At 45.0% G+C, this 22,972-nt stretch overlaps 1 protein-coding gene across 1 annotated transcript in view; it reads right to left on the bottom strand.

Annotated features, from left to right (window-relative positions):
* The window catches only part of FAM91A1 (family with sequence similarity 91 member A1), a 1,899,235-nt gene that overhangs the window by 472,928 nt on the left and 1,403,335 nt on the right, over positions 1-22,972 (bottom strand). The window contains exon 18 of the mRNA XM_044066590.1: positions 189-302. Within this exon, the coding sequence (XP_043922525.1) occupies positions 189-302 (114 nt within the window). The remainder of the gene's footprint in view (positions 1-188; positions 303-22,972) is intronic.

The raw sequence follows: 22,972 nt of genomic DNA, 5'->3' as shown, positions 1-22,972 counted from the left end.
ACAAGTTTCAAAATACAAACTAAACAAATCCCAAGTACAAAAATCTAAGTTATGGAAACTGGATGCTTGTTTAACTGTCATTCAACACTAAGAGTTTATAGTTCTGAATCTATCACTGTTGCAATATGACACAAATGAGAAAGTAACATTTCTGCATTAAGAGTTCTACATACTTACTCAAAACTTACCTGAATTAGTACAGCTGAGTGTGTTAATGCATCATTCAACATTGTAAGCACACTGGATGTAGGGACAACACCAGGATCATGGCCCCAGGAGGTTATTAGTAAGCGATCATAGCCCTAGAGAGCATAACATCATATGAGTTAACTCATTAATTCACCAACTAACAACTTAAACCATTTCAAGGTCACAGGGGAGCTGCAGCTGAACCTTGCTCTAGCACTCATTGGGCTGCAGGTAAAGAAACTAAATCTAGATGAAGAAACTATAGCACACAGCAAAAAGTACAGTTGTGTACACTTACCATAAATGTAGATGTTCGAGTGCATTCACTGTTGCAGTCATCACATTTGGGTTATCTGCTTGCAGTAGCCCTCAGTCGGCCTGATTAACAAAGTCTTGGGTCCTGCGTCAGTTGCTGTCTCTTCTTCCGTGACTTCAGGTAGTCAAGGGTATAAAACATGCAGCCGATGCCATTACATCAGTTCTTCTTGCCCCAGATGTCAGGTGCCCCCTTTAATGGGTACCAATAATATATATATATATATATATATATATATATATATATATATACACATACACACACACATATACACAAGGATATACCTCCAAAAAAAGCAAATACACCAAAAAGCTTTTAAGCATAGTAAGGAGAGTAGAGGTATAGCCAAAAAAGGTCGGGAGGGTAACCAGGACTGCAACAGTGAATACACTCGAACATCTACATTTATGGTAAGTGTACACAACTGTACTATGTTCTTTGTGTTTCACTGTTGCAGTCATCACATTTGGATATATTCCCAAAGCTAAGGATGAGAGGAGGAATTTAGATAGCATTAGGACCAGCTATAAGGCCCTGCAAGACTGCAGTGGCAAAGCCAGCTCTGGATTTAGAGAAAATTGGCAAATGGTAATGCTTGGTGAAAGTATGTACAGAACTCCAGGTAGCAGGTTCTAGGATGTCCCTGGTAGGGGCATCTCTGAGAAAGGCTGTAGAGGTAGATGCAGCCCTGGTTGAATGGGGTCTGATCCCCTGTGGAATAGGTTTTCCATGGTGCCTATAGCAGAAATGAATACAATGGCCTATCCATTTAGAAATGGTTTGCTTTGAAACAGCCTTCCCCTCTGCCCCTGCAGCAAATGCCACCAGCAGTTGATCAGACTTCCTTTGAGGTTTAGCCCTTTCCAAGTAAAATCTAACTTGTCTGTGCACATCTAAGGAGTGCAGTATCCGTTCCCCTTTGGGATTAGGAAAGAAGGTTGGAAAATGAATAGACTGATTAAGAGCCACACTGGATACCACCTTGGGCATGAAGGAGAGATTGGTTCTGAGGGACACCCTGTCCGCATGAAAGATGATGAAAGGCTCCACTGCCATAAGGGCCTGTAATTCAGATACCCTTCTTGCTGAAGTGATTGCTAAAAGGAAGGCTGTTTTCCAAGGAAGGAATTTTAAATCTGCACTAGCAGCTGGCTCGAAAGGAGGAAGAGTGAGTTTCTCCAATACAAAGTTAAGGTCCCAGGTAGGAGTTGGGGCTCTCCTGGGTGGTCTTAAATTTTTGGCCCTCTGAGGAACTGCTTGAGCAGTGGATGAGAGAAGAGGGGAGGTTCTGTGTTATAATCAGCTGAAATGGTTAAGGCGTGAATTTTGATGGAGGAAAAAGAAAGGCCCTTCTGAAGCATCTCAGTTAAGTATTGTAGAATCTGAGGTAAGTTGAGCGCTGCTGTGCTCATCCTTTGAGACTGGTTCCAAGCACAGAATCCTTTCCATTTTTCAGCATAAGATTTTCTAGTACAAGGCCTCCTTTCCTCTATAATGATATCCATCACTGGTTTACTGAGGGATGGTAAAGAAGAGATTAGGTAATTAGCCAGGCTGCTAGGTTCAGGGTTTGAAGCTGAGGGTGCAGAATCTGGTTCTCCTGCTGAGACAACAGGGTAGGGGTCTGAGGCAGGTGCCATGGGGCCAACAGTGGCACACTGTGCAAGAGGGGGTACCAATGTTCTCGTGGTCAGTCTGGTGCAATCAATATAGTCCTTGGTTTGCCCTGTTTGATCTTTAGTAGTACTTTGGAGAGGACAGGCAGAGGAGGAAAGGTATAAACGGATAATTTTTTCCAGCTGAAGGACAGAGCATCCACTTTCCAAGCTTGTTTGTGGGGAGTCCTTGTGCAAAACTTGTCTAATTGGAAGTTCTGGGGGGAGGCAAACAGGTCTATATCTGGGCTTTCCCATTTGTTTTTCAACATGTTGAAAGTCTTTGGTTCCAGTTTCCACTCGTGTGGGTCCATCAGGTTTCTGCTTAGTCTGTCTGCTAGGGTATTTAGTTTTCCTGGCAGGAATTGAGCTTGTAGATGCACTTCGTTGGCTGTGTTCCACAGTGCCATGGCTAGTCTGCAGAGTGGATAAGAATGGGTACCCCCCTGCTTATGTACCACATAACAGTGGTGTTGTCCGTCTTTACCATTAGTTGTCCTGGAAGAATGTGGTCCTTGAAGGCTTGGGTTCCATTTGCCCTGAATGCACTTCCCTGCCAGATGAGCCCCCATGCACAATCTGATGCGTCTGTTGTTAGGGTTTGGGCAGCAGGGGGTAGAATGAATGGCAGTCCCTTGTTTTGGTGGCAGGCCTCTGCCCACCAAAGGAACTCTAACTGTAGGCAAGGTATGCTAGGAATCATTGCTTCTAGATCCTGAAAATGTTGACACCATAGGCTTTTTAGATACCATTGTAGTTTCCTCACATGCAGTCTTGCATATGGAAGTAGAAGAATGCAGGAGGTCATGAACCCCAAGGCTTGCAGTATTTGCCTTGCAGATAGCAGGGTGTTTGTGGCCACTAGTTTGAAGTAGGTTGTCAAATGAATTTGTTCCTCTGGCGTGAGGAAAGCCATCTGAGAAGTTGTATTCAAGCTTGCTCCCAGGAATATAATTTGTTGACAGGGTACCAATTGTGATTTTGTTTATGGTGTACCCCAGGCAAGTTAGCACCCTTTGTACAAAAGCCAGATGATTCAAAAGTATGTCCTGGCTTTCTGCCTGAAATAGACAATCGTCCAGGTATGGGTATATTTGAATATTTCTTTGCTTGCAAAATGCAATGACTGGAGCTAGGTACTTTGTGAATACCCTATGTGCAGTAGATAAGCCAAAGGGCAGTGCAGAGACCAGATAGTGCATGTAGCTCGCTTTGAAGCGTAGGCATCTTCTGCAAGATTCCCTGATTGGGATGTGCAAGTATGCTTCCTTTAAATTGAGTATTGCCGACCAGGCCTCTTTGCCTAGCATAAGAAGCAACTGGTGAAGAGTTAGCATCTTGAATTTGGGAATCACCAAAAAGGTGTTTAAAGTAGACAGGTCCAGGGTAGGACGCCATGAATTGTCTTTTCTAGGTACCAGGAAAAGTCTTGAGTAGAAACCTTGTCCCTTTTCCTCTTCTGGTACAGTTTGAATAGCCTTTATGCTTAAGAGAGAAAGTACTTGCTTTTGAGCCTCTGCCCACTGATATGGGGGTAGATCTGGCCAACCGTTTGGGGTTGGTAACATGTGGAAGTGAAATCTGTATCCTTGGGAAACTATTTAAAACCCATTTGTCCAGGGTAATGAGTTCCCAGTTTTTTGCATGTAGAGCAATCTTTCCCCCCAAAGGGGCAGTCAGTTGAGAAGTGCTTGGAAGTTTTAAAGTTAAGTCACTGAGACAGTTTACCATAGGGGGGAGTTTTACTACTCCCAGATTTGGAAGTGGGGGCCCCCCACTGCTTAGTCCTGTGCGTAACCTGGGACTGAAGCCTGGGTGTTCTGCTGGATCTGGGTTTGGACTGAGAAGGCCTGGAAGAGGCAGGAAAGGACCAATTCTTAGAGGACCAATGCCTACTAAATCTTGGAGGTTGTATTTGTAAGAAATCTTTAACAGTTTGCATAGATTTAGCTTTTTCCTCCATCTTTTTAAGAACTTCTTCTGCCTTGTTGCCAAACAGGCGGTTCTGATTTAAGGGAGCATTCAGTAATTTAGCTTTAACATGATCTGGCAAGGATTGCTCCTTAAGCCAAGCATGCCTTCTAGGTACAGACCCAGTGACAGCAGCCCTGCAAGACGACTCTAGTGAATAAAAAACACATTGCAAAGTATGTTTTCCAACCTGTTCAGCAGAATGCATTAAATCCTCTAAATCCTTATTTTCAGCAAAATCAGGAATCAACATAATTTTCTGTTTATGCAATCCAGTAATATGTTGCTGATACTTTAACATATGAAACTGGCAGTTTAAGGCCCTAATGGCGAAGGTTGCAGAAGTGTATACCTTCTTACCCCATCTATCCAGCACCCTGGAGTCTCTATCAGAAGGGGTAGGATTTTTGGCAGTAGTAGCTTTAATGCCCTTGGGTCCCTGTGAAATGGTCTCAGGGTCAGCAGTAGGATTTTTGAAAAGGAACTCGTGAGAGTCCGGAACCCTGTAATATCTATCGGGTTTTCTGGGAGCAGGAGGTAAAGAGTCAGGGGCCAAGCTAGATTCCGAAAAGGCATCATCAACAATGTCTAGTACAGGAGGGATGGCTAATGGCCTGTGCTGGGGCAGGAGTAAGAAATCCCTAAGCCTCATTTTAGAATCAGAGAAATCATGACTTTCCCAACAAAAATGCTCCCTAAGAGTATGCAGGGTTTAGCCAAAAGAGAAATCCTCTGGGGAGGGGGGGGGGGGCAAGAGGAATAGAGTCCTCTGCATCAGAATCCTCATAGGTAGATAAGGGTAAATCCTGGTCATCAGAGGAAACAGAAATTTCAGAATCCTGGTCAGAAGTATCATAAGCAAACTCAGTCCTAGGTCTCTTAGAGGGGGAAGGTTGGCTTCTCCTGATTAAAGTAATAAGGTCTTCAGCCATTCTTATCATTTGTTTTTTAGGCAAAGAGGCCTGACTATGCGGTCTGGGCACCGGTTTTCTAGGCATGGTTCGAGTTTTAGGCCTTGAAGAAGATAGTGTCGGTTTAATATGCAAGTCAGTAGGCCTGACTACACCCTCAGAAGCCAATGCCTGCACAGTGGCTCTGGACCCATCCAAGGTAGACATCCACAGGTTCCACAGTTGAGGCATCTTGCGGCATACAGGACTCCGAATGGGTCTCAGTAGAGGCCTGCGAATCTGAAGTAGCGGGTATCAGGGGCTGTAAAAGCACCTCACTGAGTACCGCCGAACTGGCGACTGACTTAGGAGAAGCGGCGTCGGTAGCTTTGGACTTAGGCAGTCTGTCTCTGTCTTTATCTCTGCGTTTTTTTGGAATGTTGGTAGTCATATGGTTTACCGAAGACATATCTGCTTAATTGAACCGAGCACCAAAATATTTAGAAGCAAAAATATACTGACGAAGGATAGTTCGTTGTTTAAGGCACAAAACCGACAGCGAGGTACGTCGTGGTCAGGACCTAGGCAAGGAATACAGTACGAATGAAAATCTTTATGAGGTATTTGCTTTCCACAAGAAATACAATTATTTACTTTTACTGACATCGGTTTAGAGCAAGGAAAAGTTTCCCCAATGGAGTACTTCGCTTTTTGTTGAAGACTTCTGTTCTGAAACCCAAAAACGAAAATTTCAGGAGTCGGCCTACCGGCACTTGCGAACTGCTTCTGCTTCGGGCACCGCATGGCAAGAAAGACTGATGTAATGGCGTTGGCTGCATGTTTTATACCCCTGACTACATGAAGTCACGGAAGAAGAGACAGCAACCGACGCATGACCCAAGACTTTGTTAATCAGGCCGACTGAGGGCTACTGCAAGCAGATAACCCCAAATGTGATGACTGCAACAGTGAAACAGAAGAACATCTCCAAGTGGACATAGATGGACATGATGCCTTTGCACAGAAAGCACCTCAAATGGAGAACTGACTTGTACAAGCAAGAGCTGAGAGGCAGCAAAGCTGATCTCTGCATTAGTGTACCACTTCATAAAATAATACATTTAAGAGTTTTCAAACAACCAACATGGTTCTAAAGGGTAGCAAATGCGCTCGCTTTAGTTTATTTTATCAGTAATCAAGAAATCACATAAAGGGAATCAGTTTAATAATTCAAACATTCAAGACCTTTCTTTAACATTTACTGACCTTCACGAAATACAGTCAAACAATTAAACATGTTGGATACTGCCCACATAATCACTGCTTCTAAAGGTCACCAGGGATTAATGGAAATAGCTCTGTTGAATGGAAATACTTATGTCACAATGTCTGAAAGCAAATGGATGGCACTGTGTTTAAAAATACACTGAATATTTGTGGTATACAATGAATGTTTAAGCACTGCAGTCTTAGACAAACACATTTAACTGGAAACCTGACATTGAGCTTTGACACTGACTTTACTCATCAGTATCTTAACCATGTGTTAAGTAATGTCATTGCTTGGACCCTTTGTGCAGGAATAATTGATGTCTGGGCCTCTAACACATTAGAAGGTGCTTTACACAGTTTAGAAAATCTAACTATACAGCACCCACCTTAAGTACAAATCTTCAAGAGTATCAAAATCTTGAGGAAGAATCGTCTTCCTCTCACCAGGAGAATATCAGTCTAAACTTCTTAGCAGGGAATATGGTGTACATTTACATTCTTGGAATCTACTCCCCTGTTAAACGACTGTCCAAATATCTGTAGAGAAATTCTCTTTCTCAATTAGTTCTTTCAAACAAATAGAACAAAACAAACCAAGCAAAACTCACAAACCCTCATTTTAGGTAACACATCATGAACTACTTGGGAGCATAAAGGAAAAGTAATCCCACAGTCCTTCAGGATGTGGGCAACTACTTTAATGAAGGGAGCATCTTGTAAATTCTTGAGTTACAAAAGACGCTTCATAAGGAGGTAACCATTTGAAATATCGAGACCCGCTAGATTGAGTCCTGAAATACAAAGATTGAGTGGCCGAAAGACTGGACTTACATTTACTAAGTTTGAGATGCCATTTCTTGGAATATTCCCTATTCGCCACGGTATTGTGATCTCAGAGATGGTAATATTTAAAGATGCCCTTACATTTATCACTGCAGTATTCCTTACTAATGAGGTTCCCTGCTGTGAAGCCCTTTGTTCGGCCAGTTTACAAAAGATTACTGTTGCTTTAAGATATGCTGTCCATCACCTGCTTACTAATTGCGTAAGGTAGGGCATAAAGGTAACATTCAGGCGCACCATCCTCAGAACTTTTTTGCCACCAGTCCGAACAATATTTTAACCGCCGGTCTGTTGCATACTTTTTTTTTTTTTTACAGTTTTTCTGTTTACAGGCTTTTTTTGTGCTTGCTCCTGTTTGCTGGAGTTCTCACAGTTGCAGGTAAGTACCCAGATGGGTTTTTAGTTACTTTTTCTGTTTTGTTTAGTGCTGTTTGGAGTTAATGTCATCCAGGAAGGGTAAAAATGCCAGCGTGGGAGACTGATTTTTCATAAAGACAGTCACAATAAGTGTCTCTTTTGCCTTGGTACTGCTCACGACCATACGTCTTGTTCAATTTGTCAGGCATTTGTCCCCAAAGCTCTACGTAGTAGGCTTTCTTCCCTTTCCTTGTACCTTGAGAAAGTACAGTTTTGTACCTACCATAAATGTAGATGTCCGATAGACATGCAACTGCAGTCATAACATGTGGGTTGTCCGGCCTCAGGCAGCCCTCGGTCGGCCGGATTCCAAAGTCTGGGTCCGACGTCGGCTGATGTCGCATTTCTCTCCGACGTCAGAGCGGCTGGAGTACATAAGCATCAGCCAACGCCATTTTCTTCAGTGTTTCTTGCCCCAGATGCCAGGTGCCCTCCAAGGAAGGCTGTAATCAAATTGGAAGACAAAAACAGGATTCCAAACAAATAAATGAGCAATAAAACAAATACACCATAACAGATATCCCCAGCTAAGAGTAACAGGGATAGGAGTGGACTCTAGGCATAGAGGGGTATGGAGGGAGGGAAAATCCGACTGCAGTTGCATGTCTATCGGACATCTACATTTATGGTAGGTACAAAACTGTACTATGTCCTTCAAGAATGCAACTGCAGTCATAACATGTGGGTAGAATACCATAGCTTAGCTGGGGGAGGAGGTATGCTCTAGGGAAGAGATGGTGTGGCAATCAAACCCTGCAGGACTGCCGAAGCAAAGCCTGCTCTGGATCTGGAGTATAGAGGGAGATTGTAGTGTTTGGAGAATGTATGCACGGAGCTCCATGTAGCAGCTTCTAGAATGTCCTTGGTAGGCACCCCTCTTAAGAATGCTGTAGAGGTGGCTGTAGCTCTGGTGGAATGTGGTCTGACATCAGCTGGAACAGTCTTTCCATGAAAGGAATAACAGAATCTGATGCAATGTCCAATCCATTTAGAAATAGTCTGTTTTGAAATTGCTTTTCCTTGGACTGCCGGGGCGTAAGCTACAAAAAGTTGTTCAGACTTCCTACTGGCCTTTGTTCTGTCCAGGTAGTATCGAAGTTGTCTGTGAATGTCCAAGGTATGCAACAGTCTTTCCCCCTTATTCTCAGGATTGGGGAAGAAAGCAGGCAGATGGATGGCTTGATTTAAAGAAACCCTAGAAACCACCTTTGGCATAAAAGTAGGGTTGGTCCTTAATGAAACCCTGTCTCTATGAAAAATGATAAAGGGTGGTATTGCCATTAGGGCCTGAAGCTCCGAAACCCTTCTTGCTGAGGTAATTGTCAACAGGAAAACTGTCTTCCATGAGAGAAATTGCAAGTCAACTGAAGCTGCTGGCTCAAATGGAGGTAGAGTCAGTTTTTCTAAGACAAAATTGAGGTCCCAGGCTGGCACTGGGGCCTTTCTTGGCGGCTTAATGTTCTTGATTCCCCTGAGGAATTGCCTTAGTAAGGGGTGAGAAAAAACAGGAGGATCAGTGTTGTATCTAGCTGAAATAGCAGATGCATGTATCTTTATGGAAGAATATGAGAGGCCGTTCTTTAACATATCTGCCAAATATTCCAAGATGAGTGGGATGTTCAACAATGATGCATCATGCCCCTTGCTGGTATTCCAATTGCTGAATCTTTTCCACTTTGCTAAGTAAACCTTTCTGGTGGATGGCCTTCGAGCCTCTGTTAGAATCCGCTGAACTTCCTTGGAGAGAGATAAGCTAAAGTTATTTATGGGATCTCCCAGGCTGTTAGCTGCAGTGTCAGAAGATTTGGATGCAGTGTTTCGAAATTGTGTTGAGTCAAAAGTAGAGGCCACTGGGGGAGGGCCCACCTCCTGGTGTGGCATATGCTCCGTAGTAGTGGGTACCAGTGTTGTCTTGGCCAGTCCGGAGCTATTATGATTCCCTTGGGCTTCTCTGCTTTGATCTTTAGTAATACTGAGGTCATCAGTGGCAGAGGTGGGAATGCATAGATTGCTAGGGAGTTCCAGTTGAATGAGAGGGCATCTATTTTCCAAGCTTTTGGATGGTATGTCCTTGTGCAAAATTTTGGTAGAAGATGGTTGAGGTGAGAGGCAAATAGGTCCACTTCTGGCTTGCCCCATGTCGAAGTGAGTTGTCTGAAGGCCTTCGGATGTAACCTCCACTCGTGTGGATCTGTGAAATTCCTGCTTAGGCTGTCCGCCAACACATTGTCTTTTCCTGGAACAAACTGGGATTGTAACTAGATGTTTAGGTTCAGTGATTTCTCCCAAAGCTGCATTGTCAGTCTGCAAAGGGGGTAAGAGTGGGTGCCCCCCTGCTTGTTTATGTACCACATCACAGTGGTGTTGTCTGCCCGTATCATTAAATGGCCTTGCTGGAGTTGGTGTTGAAAAGCCTCGATGGCATGCATTACTGCCAGCATTTCCTTTTGGTTTATATGCAGATGTGCTTCCTTTGGAGACCATTGTCCTTGTATACACCTGCCTTCCATGTGCGCCCCCCATCCAAGGTCTGAGGCGTCTGTAGTCATGGTCTGTGTTATCTGTGGTTTTTTGAATGACATACCCGTGTTTGCCTGGCTCACCGAGGCCCACCATAGGAATTCCTTTTGTAGGCATGGAATGAGTGGTATGATTGTCTCCAAGTTGTTGCTGTGTTGAGACCAAATGCTTTTTAGGTACCATTGAAGCTTTCTCATGTGTAGTCTTGCCAATGGAACCAGGAGAATGCAGGATGCCATGTAACCCAGGGCCTGTAGGAATCTCCTTGCAGTCAGCTGGGTGAGTCTTGCTAAACCTTTGAAGTAATGAGTTAACTTCTCTTGCTTGTCTTCTGTCAGGTAAGCTATCTGAGAGTCTGTGTCTAGTTTGGCTCCTAAGAAGATTATTTGCTGGGATGGCTGCAGTCTTGACTTTTGGAAGTTGACTGTGTATCCCAGAGCTTGAAGTAATCGTATGACATAATCCAGGTTTTTTGTCAACATCAATTTGTCGTCCGCTTGTATGAGGCAGTCGTCCAGGTACGGATAAATTTGTATACCCTGGAGCCTGCAATGAGCAATTACTGAAGCCAGGCATTTTGTAAATACTCTGGGTGCAGTAGATAAGCCAAATGGCAATGCTAAGAATTGATAATGCTCTGGCCCTGCAAGAAATCTGAGGTATCTTCTGCAGCTGTGTCTGATAGGGACATGCAGGTATGCCTCCTTGAGGTCCAGAGTAATCAGCCACGACCCCTTGCCCAGCATGGGAAGGAGTTGCTGTAGAGTCAGCATTTTGAACTTTGGTACTATGAGAAAGGTGTTTAATGCGGACAAGTCCAGTATTGGTCTCCATTGAGATTCTTTTCTTGGAACAAGGAACAGTCTTGAGTAAAACCCTGGTCTTGTTCTTGTTGTGGAACTCTTTCTATTGCTTTCATTCGAGTCAGCAGAGTGATTTGCTTGATAGCCTCTGCCCTCTGATTCTGTGGTAGGTTTGGCATGCCTTGTTTTCTTGGTAAGGTATGAAAATGAAACCTGTACCCTCGGTCTATAATGTCCAAAATCCATTTGTCCTTTGTCAGTCTGTGCCAGTTTTCTGCAAACAGAGATAATTTCCCGCCCAAGGGAGCTTCTAGTTGTTCCCTGGTAGGCGGTAGTAGAGGAAAGTCATTGAGATTGTGGTTGTGGGGCAGGTGAAACCCCTGCGTCACTTCTTTGGTTTCCTGGCTGCCATTGTCGTCCCCTGTAAGGGCCTCTGTATTGGCCTCTTCCTCGGCCACGTCTGTTCTTACCCTTTGAAACTTTTCTGGATTAGGAAAGGACCAGTTTTTTGAAGGCCAATTCCTACTGAATCTGGGAGGTTGAACCTGAAGGAAATCTTTCACAGTCTGAACTGATTTTGCTTTTTCTTCGATGGTCTTTAACACATCCTTAGCATTTGCGCCAAAAAGCTTGTTCTTTTCCAAAGGTGCATCCAGAAGTTTTGCTTTTACATGATCTGGTAGAGGTTGATCTTTTAACCAAGCATGTCTATGAATGACTGCCCCTGTCATAGCTGCCCTACATGAAGCTTCCAGTGCATCATATCCACACTGCAGGAAGTGGTTGCTTACTTGCTGAGTGTTATGTACAGCTTCCTGCAAAGTCTTCCTGTCTAAAGGATCAGGAGTGGCTAATGTTTTTTGTAAGTCTTCTAACAGATAATCCTGATATTGTAACATATGAAAAAGGCAATTTAAAGCTCTCATAGATAAGGTAGTGGATGTGTAAACCTTTTTGCCCCATCTCTCTAATGACCTAGCTTCCCTGTTGGAGGGCAAAGGAATTTTAGAGGTGGAGGCTGAAACTCCTTTAGGCCCCTGTGAAATAGTTTCCAAATCAGCAGTATGGGCCCTGAATAAATGGGAATGAGTTTCTGGGACCCTTTAATACCTGTCAGGCTTGGCTGGAGCAGGAGGAAGAGAATCAGGGGTAGCACTAGAGTCAGAATACAAATCATCCAGAACATCAAGTACAGGAGGAATAGCTAAGGGCCTGTGCTGAGGCTTCTTAAGGAAAGTCCTAAGGCGTTTCCTAGAATCAGAATATTCCTGACCTTGCCACTTGAAATGTTCCCTCATGGTATGCAGAACTTCCCCAAAAGAAATATCCTCAGGAGGGGAGGCCGAGGGGATGGAATCTTCTGCATCCGAGTCCTCATAGGTTTGGAAGAGCTCTTCCTGGCTATCTGAGTGGACAGAGCACTCAGAATCTTCATCTGAAGGAGTAGGATCAGAGGGTTCAAACCGGGGCCTTTTATCAGGAGGAGGCTGGGATCCTCTCTCCGGATGGGCCTGTGAACCTCTAATCATGGAAATCAAATCAGCAGCCATGGACATAATTTGCGACTCTGGAGTCGGCTGAGGTAAGGATTTAGAAGTAATATGCTTTGTTTTGCTGGCTGCCTTAGCCCTAGTGTAGGCCTTAATAGACACGGCCATAGGGGGCCTGGCAGCTCCACGTGCAGGAGTGACCTTGTCTACAGCAATGGTCTCGGGCATTTCCTCGGTTTCAGTATCCGGAGGAAAATCTATAACTGGCGTCGGAGTTATGTCTGGAATCGGAGTCGTCGGTAATGCGGTGTCTTTGGTTCGGAGCGGTGGAGAGACCGTCTCAGAGGGAACCGGAGCACTCGCGGTAGGTTTTGGCGTGGAGTCGGTGGTAGACGCGGGCCGAGGATGTCGGTCCCGGTCTTTTCGCTTTTTGGGAGTTTGTGATATCGGGAAATCCGACGGCATGGTGTAAGCAAAAATATAGCCGAAAAAATCTTCAGCGAACTCCGCCCGGCGCCTGAGAGTGCGCTTGTTGAAGCGAGCACAGGCTACACAGGCCGAGATGTCGTGGTCTGGGCCCAGGCAAGGGAGGCAGTAAGAGTGGAAATCCTTATGAGGTATTTGTTTACCACAAGAAAGACAATTGTTAACTTTTTCAGTAAATTCTGACATCGGCTGAGGCAAGAAAAGGTTCCCAACGGGGTACTTAGCTTTTTTGATGACTTCGGTATCGTAGAATATAGGAGCTGACCGACCGGCACTTGCGAACCGCTTCTGCTTCGGGCACCGCGCGGCAAGAAAGACTGAAGAAAATGGTGTCGGCTGATGCTTATGTACTCCAGCCGCTCTGACGTCGGAGAGAAATGCGACATCAGCTGACGTCGGACCCAGACTTTGGAATCCGGCCGACCGAGGGCTGCCTGAGGCAGGACAACCCACATGTTATGACTGCAGTTGCATTCTTGAAGGACATCCAGCGACTTAAGCTTCTTGCTGCGGGTACTATGGATGGGAACTTCCGGCCCCGAGGGTCAGCTGTCTGGGAAGAAGAAGGTGCATAAGGTAAGGCTGGAATCTTCCACTGTCCAGCCTCTGCTGGGTCTTTTTCCTGAAGTTATTATGCACCCGGAGGGTTGCCCAGTTGTTTTGTCAGATTCTTCTACCACATCTGGGTTGGAGGCTGGTGATGATTTGGCAGGCAGCACATCCAACGAGGTTTTGCAGGCATCTGTTTTGGGTGCTCAGAGGGAACAACAGTTGACTGTTTCCAAGGGGTCTAATGGGGGTTCCGCAGTTTCTCTTTCAGGAAGAGGTTCCTACTTTAGTGGGGGAATGCTGTCCTGAGTCTGGGCCTTCTCAGGTTTCCAGGACGACTGTCCCTTTGAAGAAGAAAGAAAACTAATCATGTCTCTTCTGCTCCCAGGGATCCATAAAGTGAGTGGCAGGCCTGTACTCAGGGGTTGTTTAATGCTTTACTGTCACTGTGGCCTCCTCAAGGGGTTTCAGTTCCTGCTCCTCCTTTGTCCGCCTCTTTCACTAAAAGGCCCAGATAATTCCATTCTTCTGAGGTGGATTCTGATGATGAGTCCCTTGCTTATTCTGCAGAGATTCTTTCTCCTTCAGACTATGGGTCTGAGGAGGAGGATTCTCATACTCTTGATAATCCCTCTGAGGAAATTTCCTTTGGGGACACTATCTGTAGGATGATGGACTTTTTCAAGTGGGATTGTATCCAGGTTTCGGATATCCATAAGAGATGCTATGAGTTACTGCAAATGGAATCGCCTAAACATGTGGCCATTCCACCTGTCTTGCCTGCTTTATTGGATGTTTTTTCCACTGCCTCTAAAGCGCCGGATTCTCTGCCCTCTGCTCCCAGGAAGTCTGATAGGTTTTACAGGGTGCTGGAGGATTGTTCCTTTTTGTTTAAATGTCATGCTGCTGACCCCTCTGTGGTGTCTGTAGCCTCTGATAAGCCATTTCAATTGCTTCCTTCGTCCAAGTTACTGCCTTCTGACAAGGACAGTAGGACCATAGATAGGCTGGGTAAGAAGGTTTATACTTCCTCTACCTAGTTCATTGCAAACTTCACCCCCCTCACCCCCAAAAGGGCCCATAACCATACCTGACGAATGTAGAGTCCCCAAAATCACAGACATAGGTTAAAACAGCCCTCTCCAAAGCCAAAAACACAGCATCAATGGGACCGGACGGTGTCCAGGGCTGCGTCCTACATGAGCTCAAAGACAAACTAACCCCTCACCTAAACACACTGTTCGAACTCAGCCTCCCACAGGCTATGTACCCACAGAGTGGAGCACAGCAACAGTTATTCCAATCAACAAAGGTGGAGCCACAACAGACCCTGGGAACTATCGCCCTATAAGCCTAACTAAATTGGTCTGCAAGGCTATGGAGCGCATCATCATGGAACTCATTAACAGAGACATTGGGAACCTCCAAACACTGGACCCTACCCAGTTCGGCTTTGTTAAGGGCAGATCATGCCTCCTAAACCTGGACTTTGGTGCACATCTTTACCAAACATTACCAGTTGGATGGTATCTCCAGAGCCAGAGCTGGTTATGCTGCTGCCATTCTTCATAGCTCCTTGGAGGGCTCTGCTGCTTCCTCCTCCCAGGTTTCTTCTTGAGCTTTTTCACTCTCCCATTAGTAAGGAATACTGCAGTGGTGAATGTCACGACATAGTACAGTTGTGTAAAACCATACCATAATGGCAGATTTTCTTGCCTTCACTGCTGCAGTATTCACTCCCTCCATCCCTCTTTGTCTTTTTCCCTTCCTGGCTGTGCAAATTCTCCTTGGTTTTCTTTGGACTGCTGTTCCTACTGGGGCAGTCTGTTCTGAGGATGGTACACCTGAACGTCACCTTTATACCCTACCGTACGCAAAGAGTAAGCAGGTGACTTTCAGCCTACCTTAAACCAACATAAATCTTTTGTAAACTGGCCAGACAGAGGGCTTCATGACAGGGAATCTCATTAGTAAGGATACTGCAGCAGTGAAGGCAAGGACATCTACCATTATGGTAAGATTTTACACAACTGTACTTTCAGGGGGTATGGGGTGTGAGCTGCCCCCTCCCACACACACACACAAGCAGAAGTTTAAAGGAGAAGAGTGATTTTCGAAACATGCTTTTCTCCTGTGTTTTTTTTTTCTTTTTGTTTTGTTTTTTTTTTTTTTGGCTTGTCAACACTTAGCAATTTGAGTGCTGACATTTCAATAGGGAGCCTCATAAGTAACCGGGCTTCTTCAGGGGCTCTCAGTGGAGACATTCAAATGAAAAAATGGTAAGAAGTATGGTCCAGAGGGAGACAGAAAATTAATGGTACTACTTATAAAAGTTCATTTAGAAGCCATCACCGTGGTGTAGAGATACATCCCTAACTACAGTCCAGATGACCTGGGATCAACTAGCAGCTCAAGCATCTGAGATGCTGGCAAGGGCAGGCGGGAATGGCCATTCAGGGTATGTGCACGGCACAACAAATGGATGGAGTTCCCTGGCAGAGACTGGGAAACTAACCACCCACTACTTCCCGAAGTGTGAGTGGGGTGGCTTGCAGAAGTGGAAAATAGTTCAGCACAATCTCCCCACTACACATTCCAGACACTGGGTGGGAAGAGGAAGCTTGAAGAAAGTATTTTAAAAAAGTTCATGAAAGCAATATGATATGAACCTGGGATGCCGCACACACCTCACTGGTCCCCAATTCTAATTGGAATTAGCCCAGGGGAAGTCAGGATAGGTAGGCAGACTCAATGATACAGGACAGGCACCAGGGTCCAATGATGGTCAACCATATGGGTGAAAAAAATAGCTGCAAGAAACAGAAAAAGTTGCTTTGGGTGATTTTCTTCCAAACCATGCACTATCCTTGGACTACTTAAATCTAAGCTACAATGTTTAGTAAAGGAAGAGGAAGTAGTCCATGTTACAGAGTCACAGATTTTCTGAGTAACTGAGACATGAAAGCATGCAGCTGTAGCACAATCTCTGACTGTCCTCGCTGGTGACCTAACCATCAGAATACCATTTTCTTGCATAATGGCTATGTAGCAGCTAGCCTAATCTGGCAGGAAACAACACTTCCTTATCTTCCACTGGTAAATTAGACAGTTTAGGTTCCTAGATTCATAGGGAGTTACTAGGCTTGCAGTTCAGGGGACCACTGAGGAGCTTAGCCCAAATTCTCATTTGCTCCCAAGCACCGTCTGGGTAAGTGATTTTCTCAAGATCACACAGCAGACAAATGAGGGCTGATGGAATTGAACCCTGTACCTTTGGAACTCCAGCTCACAGCCTTAATCCTCTTTGCTAACTGCCACACGGGATTTGAACCCCTGCTGGCCTCATAGTCTTTTGAAATGTACTAGCTACTGATGCCCCAGAACTAATTTCTGTTTATTTGTAATCTTTTCTCTCTCTCACTCTATACTTTGTGGAACACAGAAGGTAATAGTTTATTGCTCTTCTCATAGCCAGCTTATTCAAATAAAATCTCCCCCACTAGATGGGTAAAGGGATCATGTATGCCTTAGTTTAGAATAACTTAAAAGAACCAGTAAAAAAGGAAAATACAAAACGTTCATGAAAACAGACCCTGCCTCTATAAATGATAAAGAAAAGATTTTCATACCATAAGGCATGTGTCTCTGTGAGGTCCGTCCACCCCCCCCCCCCCCCCCAAAAAAAAAAAAAAAAAACATGCTGGGGTTTCCACCAGAATCTTGTCCAAAAAGTGAATTTAGACATGGGCAACAGCAAAGCCTCTAGGGTGGCGCCTATCAGGGGAAGACTTGCATAGACAACTGTTTTAGGCATCAACATTGGTATGCAGTATCCCCTACACAGGAAATATGCATCACAGACTGTGCACTGTGTCAGGGTTACCTACTTCATGTTATAAAAACTGTCTCTAGGTGAGATTTGGTTATGCTGACTAATGTTGCTGAAAATGGGTATGGATATTTGCTGATAAGTGCGTTGAGGACCTGGCCTATTCTGACCTAAGCTAGGACCCATTCTAATGATGGTAGGGGGGTTATGTGCCTCTACTGGACAAGGGGTGTTGGTAAATGTAGACTTGAAAGGCTCCGCTAAATTACATAAGCGCATCCAGAAGTGTCTCCTAAGGGAAACTCCCGAACCAGCTGCCTTGCTCGCCCCATCGGCTGCATAGGAGATCAGCCTCATGGAGGAGTTGACGATGGAATTTAAGGTGGACAACTGAGCAGTCACCTCCTCAGGGACACCCTCAGTAGATGTACCTTGAAGAGTATCTCCTAACTCCTTGAGGAGATCTCTCTGAATCCTAGTAAAATGTGTGAGATAGTTCAGCAATCTGAGGGCAAAAGCCGCTGAAGAGAAAATACACTTCCCGTATCTGTCCATCGTCCGAGACTCCTTGTTCAGCGGATGGACAGATGAAATCTCCGCTAGCTCCTTCTTAGTGGCTACCGCCACCACCATGGCATCTACAGGCACGCCCTTGGACAAAACTCTTTCTCTTTTGGGGCCAAGAGAAATTTGTTGGGTCTTCTGGGGACTGGCTCCGTGGTATTAGGAGTTTCCCACACCTTTCAACTAAGCAGGTCTAAGAGTTTGTCAAAAGGTGGAGACACCCAAGAGGCTGAAGGTTGAGACCCAAAAGCCTTCAGGTACACCGACTCCTCATAAGAAGGGGTGACAGCAGGCCAGCCACCTATCTGCTTTAGGATCTCTAGAATGTCTACAAAGGAGACATCATCAGAGGACGACTTGGGGGACCCTTCTGACTCCTTGAAGTCAGTGTCTGAGGTGATAGACTCATCAGGGTGAGTCTACATGCTTCCTCTTGCATATCCTCTTCTGAGGGGCCTCCTTGGAAGGGTATTCCGGGGAGGTCTTGGAAGACTGAGGGCCACCCAAGGGGGCTCCTGAGGCTGTGGGTCCCTGCTGCCAAGGGAGAGAGAAGGTGCTGAGACAGAGGTCGGTGCTTGAGGGGGAAGAGTATCGGTACCCTTTTGTGGAGCTGATGACCGAGACAGCATGCTCCTCATCATCTTGAATGCAGATCTCTCTGGCTCCGAAGACAGCCCCGGTTCCAAGGAAACAGGGGTAGTCCTTGGCTCCAGAGCGACCGGCTCCGAGATGGATGTAGGGTCCGTGCTCACCCTAGCCGATGCACCGATAGGGAGACTCGGCACCAAAGAGGTTCGGGTCTAAGTGTCCCTGTCGGGACTGACCGGTGAGCTTCAGCTCCTGGACACCACGGACGGCGCTGAAGGTGCGGGAGCAGAAATTGGCTCTGAGACAGCCACAAGGGGAGCTGGAACCGATGGTTCCACAACAAGCAGCACCAAAATCTCTGGCTCCGAAGGCCTGATTCGGCTCGGAGGAGGAACCATAACAGGGAGAATGGACTCAGATGGCTCCAGAACCAACTGAGTCACGGGCCAACAACAATTTGGGCTAAGCAAATGACTTCAAGAGTCTAAGCACTACTCTCTCCACATCTTCTTCTGACAGGCTCTTGGAGGATCTGGATGACAGAGTAGGAGACCTGGATCTCTGTAAAATGGGAGATCTTAAGTTTGGGGAAACCGGCAAAAGATCTCTGGACTGGCCCCGATGCAATTTTTCAGTAGTCGTCTCCGAAAGGCTTGGGGCCATCACTGAAGTGTCAACTCGACTGGCTCTGAGGACAGTGGAGCTGAGGAGGCAAAAGCTTTATCTAGTTTCAATGTCTTCTGAGGAGGTTCCGACAAACTAGTCGGTGCCGGAGAATGTCTCTTGGCCGACTTGACCTTCTCTTTTCTAGATGAATGAGACTTTGAAGATGAAGAAGAGCTTGCTAAGTCTTCCTCGAAGGAAGGCTTGAGGAGACCTTTCAGAATTAACTTGTTCTTTTGCTCCTGAAGAACTATGGAGCTAAAGGAATGACAGAAGGAACAAGTTTCCTGCAGGTGAATGGCTCCGAGGCAATAAACGCAATTACTATGACCATCTGTAATCGACATCTTTTGGGAGCACTTAAGGCATTTTTTGAAACCCCAAGTTTTACGGTCTTTGGAGTCTTTAGACATAGCTATAAGAACTCTAAGCAAACAGAAAGGAGGAGGACAAGGTCCTCTAATTTAAACGGGCCTTGCCCTAACAAACCACACACACAGAGAAGAGAAACAACAGAGGACTAGATCCTCTAACTTAAATGGATCTAGCTGGAAAGGCAGAAGCTAAGCCAGGAAAAATCAGAATCTTAAGCAGCAGGCAAAGTATGAAAGGCAACAACACTGCACACAATTATTAATCTAAAAAAGAGAGTAAAACAAGGTCCTAATACAAACGCGGACCTACGGAAATATAAACTGTATCAGAAAATGGCACACAACACTGCACACAATATTAATGTATGAAAATGTGAAAACAAGGTCCTAACACAAATGCGGACCTACAGAATACTATCAGAAAACTAGCACACAGGATACCACACAGAGAATAATCAGGGCCCAACAGCCAACAAGTTCTCAAAACTAAGTAAATAGTAAAAACACTTCTGTACACTATCTATAAGATAACTATCATTAATATTAAGTATAACTAGCCAAGTATAACAAGAAATATTAATGAAATATGAATAATGAAAAAGTTTTGAACTTAGCCACTGCCAAGCAAGAAGCACTTCTGAACTCGTAGACGCGGCAAACGAGATCTGGGGATTGTACTAGTGCACTATGGGATACCTACCCAGCTACGAGCCAACTAAGAGACTTTGAGCTTTGTAATAGGCCGAGTCAGATCCGAGGATCGTCTCTGAACACATATGTAAGAATGAAGGTGAGATAGGACTAAAGAACATTAAGGTTTTCCAGGATAAAAAATTCAATTCAACTTTATCAGCAAGTTTGAAGGGAGAGCAAGTCAGGGCCTGCAAATCAATTGTAATATCCCATGGAGGAACTGGATCTCTAAGAGGAGGCCAAAGTAGAAATGCACCTTGAAGGAAGGCCTTGGACAATCTAAGCAAAGCTATGGGGTGTGAATTTCCCCAATGTGGAAGGAGGAAATTGCAGCTAACTGTACTTTAATAATAGAAGAGGTGGGCACTTTGAAAGAGACGTGCTAGGAAGTCCAAGATAGATGGAAGAGGGAATGAAAAAGGATCAACATTTTTTTCCAGAGCTCAAACAGAAAACCTTTTTCATTTACTTTTATACAGCTTCCTAAAGGAAAGTTTCTGGGAAGAGGGCAACATGTGGATAACTGGAGATAACAACCTGTATTGTTGAGCTATCACTGGAATTCAAGAAACCATGTGGTCAATTTGAGGGACAGAATGTTCCAGTGAGACAATCCGGATGGGTGAGAAATTAAATCTGGATCTAAGTCCAGTACCCAAGGAAGATGAATTAGGGAAACCACAGCTGTCAAGGCCAATAAGCTGCTATAAGGATTACCATGACCTTCATCATTGATGCCTAATGCAGAAACTTTGTAATCCATGGCATTGGAGGAAAAGCATAAAGAAGTCTCAGTGGCCAAGGGGGCGTTAGTGCATCCCCTGGGTACTTCCCCTCATATGGAATTACAGCAAAGAATTTTTTGTGGGAGAGGCAATGAGATCACAACAAGGTCAGCCTCAGCAGTTGAAATTCCGCTTTGTTACTGATGAGTTGAGGGACCACTCATGAGGAAGCAGGATGGATTTGCACAACTTGTCCACCAGTATGCTGGATTTTATCAGGATATGCACTACAGTTAGAAAGTGGAGAGAAGATATCACACATTGCCACACTCTCATGGCCTCTAGACACAAAGGATAAGAACTGGTTCCTCCCCATTTGTAGATGTACCAAATGACTACGATATTGTCTGTACGGATGGAAATCACATTTAAGAAGAGCCCTGTATGGCCTGCAATGCTAGGACAACTGTTCCTATCTCCAATATACTGATGTTAAGACTGGCCTCTATCTGAGTTCATGTGCCATGGACTGTCTTTCCCAGATAATACCTCCCCCACCCCAGTTGGAAAGCATCCATGGTCATTGTGGTTTAGGGGAAGGCAAAATGAATGGACATCCCTGTGGAACGTGTGGATTATAGCCACTACTGAATGTGGGTTTTGCAAATGTTTGGTAGTCTCTCTAGAAGGGATAAAGGTTGTTTTCTGATATTCCACTGAACTGCCAGCGTCCACTAAAGAACATGCATGCAGAATCTGGCTAGTGGTACTAAAGTGACTGAAGCAGCCATGTAGCCTAGAAGGTGAATAACTAGTCTTGCAGATGGCTCTTAGTAAGACAGAAGTTCTAGTGCTTGTTGGTGAAGAGCTGTAATTCTTGAAGGGGGAAGCTTTGCTGAGTTGTTTTGTCCAAAGTTGCTGCAATGAACTCCAGGAACTGAGCTTGCTGTAACCTGGACTTTTTAAAACTCACTGTGACTCTCAAGTCTGTGTAGAGCTGCAGCAAGGAGGACCTGGCTTAAATTAGTAGATTCATGGTAAGGGCAGTGATGAGGCAGTCATCCAGGTATGGGAATACTCAGAAACCTTGGAGTTACAGATGAGCTGTCTATCACTGCCATGCACTTGGTGAACACCTGGGAGGATGTGGTGAGTTCACAGGTCAGTGCTCTGAATTGGAAATGACTGGCTTCCACATGGAAGCAAATGTACTTCCTGGAGCACCTGTCCATCTTTATGTGGTAGTATGCATCCTGAAGATATATTGAGCACATCCAGCCATCTTTCCTCAGCAGGGGAAGAATGCACTTACCGTGACCATCTGGAATTTGGTTTGCTTTACAAACTTGTTTAATCAGCTTAGGTCCAAAATTAGTCTTGGGTTCTTACTTTTCTTTGGCAATAAAAAGTATCTTGAATAAATTCCAGTTCCTCTGTGGTCTGGGGGTACCTCTTAGTTGACCTTAATTTCTTAGAAGCTTCCTTATTTGTGAAGCAGCTACTTCCTTTTGTGTGGGTGGAACATGAGGAATTATTTTCTGAAGTGATGCAGCGAGTGTGAAAAGGTATAACATAGCCTACTGACTCCAATCTTCTCTACCCATTTGTCTTAGATGATGAGAGTCCAAGTTGTTGGGTGCAGGGACAAGTGACCTCCAGAGAATGACAGTCAGGCAAACATTCAGTACAGCTGGAAAGGCTTCACTGAGAAAGGACCCCTGAAGCCTTGGTTTTGTGTGCCACCTCTGCCTCTTGGGTAACATCCACTATAAGTTACCCCCCCTTGCCTCGAGGAGTCTTTCTCCAGAAGTGTCCAATGAAAACCTTTGGGATTTCCAAAACTAAATTTTCTCACCTATCTTTTGATTTCTGCAGAAGGTCCTTTGAGGAGTAGAGAATTTGATCCCCAAGGCAGAAAGGGATTTGCCATTTCTCTCATTTCTGAAGATAGTTTCTTTGACTTTGGTGCCAAACAAAGTTGATCCATCATAAGAGGTGTTGAAGGACTTTTTGAAATTTTCAGCAAAATCACAAAGCTACATCCAAGCGTGCCTCCCAATGGAAATGCCTGAACTGGCTGCTCTAGTTGCACCCTCTGTAGCATTAGAAATTAGGAGCATAATGACATTGGAAAG

The sequence above is a fragment of the Protopterus annectens genome, chromosome 3.part1 (assembly GCF_019279795.1).
Source record: "Protopterus annectens isolate FY-2018-M chromosome 3.part1, PAN1.0, whole genome shotgun sequence".
NCBI lineage: Eukaryota > Metazoa > Chordata > Ceratodontiformes > Protopteridae > Protopterus > Protopterus annectens.
The sequence above is the reverse complement of the archived record's forward strand: the minus strand, read 5'-3'. Positions and strand labels throughout refer to the sequence as shown.